This window comes from Anas acuta, chromosome 24 (assembly GCF_963932015.1).
Source record: "Anas acuta chromosome 24, bAnaAcu1.1, whole genome shotgun sequence".
Lineage (NCBI taxonomy): Eukaryota > Metazoa > Chordata > Aves > Anseriformes > Anatidae > Anas > Anas acuta.
In genome coordinates this window covers 7,430,959-7,439,324 of record NC_089002.1, presented here as the reverse complement: position 1 = coordinate 7,439,324, position 8,366 = coordinate 7,430,959, and the positions used below count along the sequence as shown (strand labels likewise).

Below are 8,366 nucleotides of genomic sequence, written 5' to 3'. Positions count from 1 at the left end.
TGAGACAGAAGCTCAGAGCTACCTTGGCAATATGCAGTACAAATTCTGGCCATTTTCTTCAGGCAGGAGCTGTTTTCCAACTTCATTCCTAAAGGACTGGGTACAGTCCTGGCTGCCAGTATGCTAGAAGGAATCTGCTTAAAGCTAGCTGTTAGGAGGCACTTCACAAATTGATACCCTGCTCTTTCAAATCCAAGCAACCTTATGTAGTTTAGGGGAGTTTTTTGGTACACCTTGGATTGTGCAAAGTAGTGGTCACTGCAAGGTAAGCCTTGGTTATGGTTCATCACTTACGGAGATAGGTGACACGTAGGCTTGCCAGCTGACTGAAAACCACCTTGCTATAATACAAAGTTATATAAAGGTAGTTCCTGAAAAAAATCAGAAACAAAATCATACCTTATAGCTCCCTACATTTTTTTTTTCTTTCTTCCCGTTTCATACACCTGAGAAGATGTGAGGACACTTGTACAACCCCAGCAGCTAAAATCCAGACTTTTGAGTAGATCTTTCTCTCAGGGAAAATCTTCTATGAATGGGACAGTAGTTGGTTAGACCACATCATGTGTACCTATCTTTTTGGTCCACAGCTCCTGTTATGATGAAAATATCAGCCCTGTGCCTTAGGGATTTTCTCTAAATCATTGGTTTAGCATGGAAGATGTCAGTTTTAGTCTCTCTTAAAAGACTGACTTCCATATTCTCATATTTTCCTGGGAGGTGGCAGTCTGGCCAAACAGGCAAAACTCTACTAGATGTGAAATGAAAGCCTAACTTAAATTTGAGCCCTGGTTTCACCTGTTTCAGTGGAAGTGCTTGTGGCTGCACTTTAAATAGTCCTGCAGTTCACCTCCCTTCTCCTTTTAAAGGAGGAGAGTCTAATTACAGGGAAAGGAAAGCAGTAAAGTAAGTTAGGCTGCTGTGCACTCAGTCAGCTGCTTGTGCTCTGTTACAGCAGGGTGTTACTTGGGGTTCTGCAAACTTGCTGCAAAGATGTCACGGGTGAAAATTCCAGGTAGGTCTGAAGGCAAGCAGTGAGACAGGGAGCACCAGGACAGGCTCGTTAGCCTACAGCCTCTGAGATTTTGGTAGTGTGTTGTCTTTCTGGTTCAGGGGACGGAGATGGGGTCATTGAGCACTTTCTTCCTGCATGTAGGCATTTTCAGATAATGCAGCAAAATAACAGTGGTATTGTTTAAATCTTGCCCTGCTCATACTGAAGAATGACATTGTCCACCCTGCAGCAGCCTGATATCAAATCATTGTAGAAGGGGTCAAAGGGGTTTCAGGAGTCTCCAGTCAACCTGGCTAAGCTCAGAAGATGTGGGGTGCTGCAGTCTCCAGGGAGTAGGAAACCTCCTGGGTATCAGGAGTACAGCTGGTCAGGCCTTGCAGAGCAGCACACAAGGGCATGTGACTGCCATTACAGAGCCCTGAAAAACATAAGCACCTAGTAGGTCCGATAAGAAAGAGCATGTTTAGAATTGCAGTGCTCTGTTGTGTGACAGATATGTCCTGGTAAGTGAAGCTGGTATTAAAGCCGTGCCCTGAAACATCAGTGGGAGTTTGTTGACCTTCATGAGTGTATTTTTCATCCACTAAAGAAATGAAAGGTCAAACTAGGCATTTCTGGGATACTTACTTTGCAAACGAATACATGGAGTTCAAATACCAGGACTGGATGCATTTGAACTGCAAATGCAGGCTGGACTTTGGAAAGTCAGCAGCTGGAGGCAGTGATGCCAGAACCCAGGTCTGTCTGAATTTTCTGGGTCATATGGAAAGGGCACGAGCAGCACCCTCAAAATGTCAATGCCACCCTGTAAGACCAGGAGTGAAAAATCTATGGAGCTGCAGTGTCTCAGCTGTCTGATCCTGTTGGTGAATAAGTGGAGATGTGACTGTAGGTGACAGGAGGATGAAAGAGAAACATGTTTGAAATCATTATCCATCCTGATCTTCATAAAGGGTGGTGAGTCACAGCCCAAAAAAAAAAGTAGATAGCAAAGGAACCCTGGCACTGAGTCACTAAAACATTTGCTCTTTTGTTCAGGTAGGAGAATGCTGTTTTGCCCTCTTAAGTTATTTCTATGCTCTTCTGCATCCCTGTCCCTGAACAGAGGTGTGGGGTAGACCTTCCAGGGCAGCTGGGTCCTATTGGATGGCTAGGTATCTGGTAGTTGCATGTACTGTTGACTGAGATGATTTAGGTTCTAGAAAATATTCTTCCCCTTGAACAGCTGCAGGGAAACCCAGGGCTTCCTGTAAGGCAGAAGCCAGATCTGAACTCTGTAAAGGAGCCTCAGCTGGATAGCATTCGCAGTGTGGTTCATCTATGCACAAAGTGCTGAAGCTGTTATCAGGGCACAGTGAATGCTGAAATTACATCCTTGTAGTGTAAAAAGTGACAAGTACTGTTCTTTCTTTTGTAAGTGGAAGGCTTTGCCTAAACTTGTACTTCACCAGTCCCTTTTAAATCACTGATTTGATGATTAGGCAAAAAAGTTTAGATTTTTAAGGGCTGATCACATCTGTTTTTGTTTTGTTTTTGTTTCGTCTCAAACAGCAGAAGAGAAAGGTGAGTATTGCTGGTTTTCTTTTTTACATGTAAATGCACTGCTGTGTTACTGTCTAGACATGATCACTGGAAACAAACAGCAGTTACATGATCATGGTGAACTTTTAGCAGTTCAAGAAGATGCTATTTCTCAGCAGTGCCTGTTGTGCCCCTCACTGTTTCATGGAATGGTTTGGAACTTCTGGTCCCTTGGTACATGAAGCTGGTTTTTGGTAAATACTGTCCTAGCACCCCCAAGCTCCTGTTTAGAGGACTGCTTTCCTCTGTGGCAGGAGGAGAAACGCTCTGCGACTTCCCTTGCGCCTATTCACACTTTTTTTTTCCTAAATAGAGATCCAGCCTAAATTAACTTTTTTTGAATGCATCCTGCTTCTAGTGGATTTGATCCATAAGGGAACAGATTCAGTGTTTCACTTCCTTTACTCAGGATGAATCCCAGAGCATGACGTCCCTGCCCTTGTCTTCCTACTTTGTTTGCTAAGGCCATATATGTCAACACCAACCATTTATTACTGAAATCTTGTTTTTGTGATGTTGCACTGCTGAGAAATGGACCTAGTGTCAAAATTTGCCCATGTGTTTACAGCTCAGCACAAACCTCTTTGCCTTAACATATAGTAGCAGGAAAGGAAGCCACTGTGTTACGTTTCCCAACTAACCTACTGGTAGGACTTTGGACCTGTAAACTCAGGAGTATGCTGTTGTGTTCTCCTACAAGACCCTGTGGGAGCAGAAGTTGGATAGGTTCAATGCTGAAAATCTCTTTTAGGTGTAGCGTATTTCTGTCATGCATGTCAGCCCTTTCTGCTTTGGTCCTCACCTGCTGACCATGATGTCCTGTTGGACGTGTCAGTGGTGTGGTCCTGTGTGCCCTTCTTTCAGCATCGATCTTCACTGTGCTTTATGCTGAGCTGCCAGTGAAACCTGCTCAGCAATGTCCACATGCTGCTATGCAAGTGTGCGCCTTGAGATGTTCCCAGAAGAGCCCTTGGGTTCTTGTTTTACGGTATTTTGCTGGCAGTAGAAAGGTTTTTAACAACCCTCTTCAGCTCCCTAAAACTCCAACCAACCTGGTGTCCATGGGGACTTTTCATAGAGCCATGTTATCTGGCACCTTTGCAGGATGCTGAATGTGATGGGCTGAGAGGGGCCTAGGCCACACGTTGGTACCCTAGCTAGGAGCTATTCAGCTGCCTTGTGATGGCAGAAACTATTTTGGCTGCTAGCTTTGTCCATCTCCATGTCCACCTCTGTCTTCATCCTGCCTGGATGCCTTGTGGAACAAGTAGGCCTTGGACATCCTGGAGTTATAAGGGCTCTGCCAGCCCTTCCCTCTTCCCCCAGTGTATAGTCTCCTAAGTGGCCTTCCCAAGGGTTTGCTTCTTTCTCAGCCTTTTTGTGCTACTCTCAGACTGTGGGTTGTGTTTAGCTTTTCTGGTGTGCTGCGGATGTCTAGGTGTGTCTCTGGTCCACAATGTGTGGGACAGGCCCTGTAAGCTTGTTGAAAAGTCTGGAGGGTGCTCAGGGTCTTCCAGGTGGGGTGGAGGTGGAGGTGTGTTAGGGAGATGAGAACCGAGCTCTAAGCTGATGGCAAGGAGCACCCTCCTGTTCGGGTGGCTGGGAGCCAGGTGCCCGTGTGACCCTGCGTCCTGCTTTCTCCTTTCAGAGATGGATGAGGCAATGCGCTCCTTTGCAGAGAAGGTCTTTGCCTCTGAGGTGAAAGATGAGGCGATCAGGCAAGAGATCTCTCCTTTTGACGTGGAAGAGATCTGCCCCATCTCGCGCCAGGAGATGAGAACACACATGATGCTTCAGGAGAGTTCCTCCGCGCCAGAAAAACGGTAAGCGACAACCAGAGTAGTACGGGAGAGGGTGAGGACCAGTGCCTGCTCATCCCCAGCCAGAACTGGAAGAAAGCAGGGGGATCACAAATCAAGGTCTGTGAAAACAGTTCACCACACCCAAAATGGGTTACTTCCTCGGTAATCCCAGAGCATCTGTCAGGTGCTTCAGGGTTTCCTTTCCAAGTGTTCCCACTGATGGACAGAAAGACACCCTTGGCCTGTTACCTCAGCACTAGCGCCGCAATGGCCACAGCTCTGCTGGAGAGCTGGGAGACCTTTCTCTGGAAAGGCGCAACCTCCAAAGACCACGTGTGCTTTTGAAAGTCTGTGGCCACTTAGAGTGCAGTGGCTTTTACTCTTGGCAGTGTCTGTCTAAGGTGCTCAGAAAGCACCAGTGAGATGGTTGATGTGCACAGCTGGAACATGACTGGTAAGTGCCCCTGACCTGTGTGTGGCCACAGAGTCAGGGCTGTTTGCCTGAGGCTTTCTTCCCTGGCAGGAGGAAGCGCATGCTCCGCCTGAAGACGATTGCACTGGCACTCCCTGTTGCTCAGAAGTCTATAACCAGGCTGTCCACTATTGATGAGGTCATCTCCACCTCCCCCCTGTACCAGACGGTGCCTGACTTCCAGAGGGTACAGATCACAGGGGATTATGCCTCTGGGGTAGGTACTTGCATGGCTATTCAACTTCCCCATGCTGGTTATCACCTCACCTAGTCCTTGCCTGGCCCTCATGAGTGCCAATTGTCACAGGAGCCTTCACTAGGTGCAGTGGGGACAGTCTGTGTCTTCCAGCTCTATTTGTGTCTCATAAGCATCTAATGGTGTCCTGCTGCATCCCTGGAGGATCTTGAGCTGAACTCCCTAAGGAGTCTCTGGGGATGCTGGATGCTGCCCATGACTTCCTCTGTACAGTGGGGGAGGGCACGGAAGGGTAGGAGATGCTCATTCTGCTGCAGCCTGCTCCAGCTTGCACACAGCTACGCCTTTCTGAGACCTGTGCACATAGGGCAGAATCACAGACCGGTTGAAGCTGCAAAGGATCTCCAGAGGTCATCTTGTCCCACCCTACTGCTCAAGCAGGGTCACCTGGAACTTGTTGGACAGCACTGTTAGCACAGCTTGGCCTAATTCCCCCTTCTCCTCCTCCTTTCTTCCACAGCCTCCTATTGTGTTTGTGCTGCTTAAGAGGTGCTGATGGCAAATTGCCCCCTCTTGGACTGGGGCAGGGTGCTCAGCTTGAGTTGCATAGCACAGGAGCCATTAGGGGAAGCTGAAACTCCATCCATGCAGAGGCACATTCCTTCTGCCATGACTGTGCCTAGCTGCAACTGCTGCTTGGTATTCTGTCTTGCTGCTCCAGTGTGACCACTCTTAAATGCCCAGAACACTTGTCTGTGCAGTAAATCACAAATTCTTGGCATATTGGCTGAGTGTAAGTTGTTGGTCATGCTTCAGTTTTCAGCCTGGGCTCCAAGAATAGCTTCCAGCGTTCTGCCCAGGCCTGGCTTCTATTTCACTGCCAGCTAGAGCTTGAGGTGAGGAATGTAAGCGGAGATGACAGCTGAAACTCATTTGTTCTGGCATGAGGAACTTCCTTTTGCCATGTCCAAGACTTCACCCATCATCCCTTCTTTGTCCTGCAAAGGCAGAGAAGTGGGAGGGAGGGGATGATTGTAACTGGCTGTAAATGTAGCTGTGCTCATTGCATTTTGATGCTCCAGGGTCTCTCACAAGCAGCTGGGTTCCTGTTGTGTGGTTGCATTCAACAAAAGCTCTCTTGCAGGTGACAGTTGAAGATTTTGAAGTTGTCTGCAAAGGCCTGTACCGTGCCTTGTGCATTCGGGAGAAATACATGCAGAAGTCTGTGCAGAGATTCCCCAGGACCCCATCTCAGTACCTGCGTGCTATTGAAGGTGATGTCTGGAGGGCAACTGACGTGGGCCCAGGTACGTTTAGGCATCTGCAGGGTTTTGCTCTCTTGCTTCAGCTTGGGACAGACGGATGTCAGAAAAGGGTTGTGAAGTGCTCCATGGGGAGATTGCTTACCCAGGCTGCTGCTTCTGTGTCACAGTACTGGGGCTATTCCTGCCCCGTGCTGGGGCTGGAGGAGCATGGCAGGATTGTGGGGTTTTGGCCAGCAGCCTGTGTCCTGTGGTATATTCTCCCCTTGGTCCAGTGTTCACCCCGCCAGTGAAGGATGGACAAGATCCCTTTGAAACTGGAAATCTCGGTGAGGACCTGGGATACCATGTCGAGATGAAGGATGGGGTAGTTTACATCTATGGCGACAAGGCGGCAGTTGGAAGAAAGGAGCCAAAGGACCTGCCCTACCCCTGTCTGGAGCACTTTGTTGATGACATGAACTTCCTCTTAGCCCTGATCGCACAGGGGCCTGTGTAAGTGCCTAGCCTAGCGCGGCTGCATGCAGCCAAACAGCTTCTGCTCCATCAGACAGAAGAAGAACCAGGGAAAAGCTAGAGTTGCCCCTTCCTCTCCCTGAAAGGAGGGAGGAACCCACTGATACCTGCCCAGTGGCTGGAAGCCTGAACGGGAAACTTCTGCCAGACTTAGACCTCTATGGCAGAGGCCCCAGGGGAGCAGTTGAGGGATGGCTGGCCTCAGGATCCCACCGGGCCACATGCGCAGCCTGCTGGCTACCAAAGCATCCTTGGCCCTTGTCAGCAATCTTGGCTGGGGTCTTGAGCAAAGTCAGTATTCAGGGCTTGGAGACACCCACTGCGGGTGTGTTCATACCTGGCAAGACCTTCCTGCAGAGCTCTGTGGTACAGCCAGAAGCACCGCAGGGAGGCAGGCTAGAGCAACACAAGTTCCTCCACCTCAGGCGAAAGCTCCGTCCAGGTGCGTTTGTCTGGCTGTGCCCAGTCACTGTTCTGCCCTTCGCTTTTACCAGGAAAACCTATGCTCATCGGCGCCTGAAATTCCTCTCATCCAAGTTCCAGGTGCACGAAATGCTAAATGAGATGGAGGAGATGAAAGAGCTGAAGAACAACCCCCACCGTGATTTCTACAACTGCCGGAAGGTAAATGGCAAGGCTCACAGCCCTAGTGACCCTGCAGCTGAGCTGTCGTGGTACCTGCCCCTCCCTGAGACATGCAGATATTAGAGTCAAGGTTTGGGACACCTGCATTGCTCCTGCTAATGGGATGGGACTGACATGGCTGCTTTTGGCCTATGCCATGGCTGGGCTGAGCCACACAATTTAGTCTCACTTAAGGGGTTTGTTAGCCTCCCCGTGGTGGTACCCAAGAATCCCATCCTGAAGCTGGATAGCTGTCCCTCTGCCTTCTCAGGTGGACACGCACATCCATGCTGCAGCCTGCATGAACCAGAAACACCTTCTGCGTTTTATCAAGAAATCTTACCGTGTGGATGCTGACCGCGTAGTTTATGATTCCAAGGGCAAACAGCTCACCCTGCAACAGCTTTTCCAGCAGCTCAATCTGCACCCGTATGACCTGACAGTGGATTCCCTGGACGTCCATGCAGTAAGTGGTTGGGCACTTATTGTAGAACTATTCTTACATCATTCTCATCCACCCCCACAGGCATAGCTTTTCCCTCTCTACGTGTACTCCCATGGCACACTGCACACATTGGTGTTTGTGGTACGGTTTAGCAGCTCCTAGCTTTCTGGGTTCTTTAGATCAGTCCCTGCCCAGCTGGTATGCTTGGACCCAGCATGTGTTTGCAGGATGCAGCCCTAATCACCTCTACTTCAGGGGCGGCAGACATTTCAGCGCTTTGACAAGTTCAATGCCAAGTACAACCCTGTGGGTGCCAGCGAGCTGCGTGATCTCTATCTGAAGACGGAAAATGCTATCAATGGCGAGTACTTTGCTACCATCATCAAGGTAGGAATATAGGGGAGGAGAAAGCACTTCATCTGTGGGGCTGCTGTGCCTAGGGGATGGAAGATC

General features: G+C 49.2%; 1 protein-coding gene across 2 annotated transcripts in view; it reads left to right on the top strand.

Annotated features, from left to right (window-relative positions):
- Positions 1-876: 876 nt before the first annotated feature.
- AMPD1 (adenosine monophosphate deaminase 1) overlaps positions 877-8,366 on the top strand; it is a 13,398-nt gene continuing 5,908 nt past the window's right edge. For both annotated transcript variants that reach the window (XM_068659828.1, XM_068659829.1), the window contains exons 1-8: positions 877-1,015; positions 4,245-4,419; positions 4,922-5,087; positions 6,211-6,373; positions 6,604-6,823; positions 7,339-7,468; positions 7,740-7,934; positions 8,169-8,300. In XM_068659828.1, coding sequence (XP_068515929.1) covers positions 994-1,015; positions 4,245-4,419; positions 4,922-5,087; positions 6,211-6,373; positions 6,604-6,823; positions 7,339-7,468; positions 7,740-7,934; positions 8,169-8,300 — 1,203 coding nt within the window. In that variant the 5' untranslated portion in view covers positions 877-993. The remainder of the gene's footprint in view (positions 1,016-4,244; positions 4,420-4,921; positions 5,088-6,210; positions 6,374-6,603; positions 6,824-7,338; positions 7,469-7,739; positions 7,935-8,168; positions 8,301-8,366) is intronic.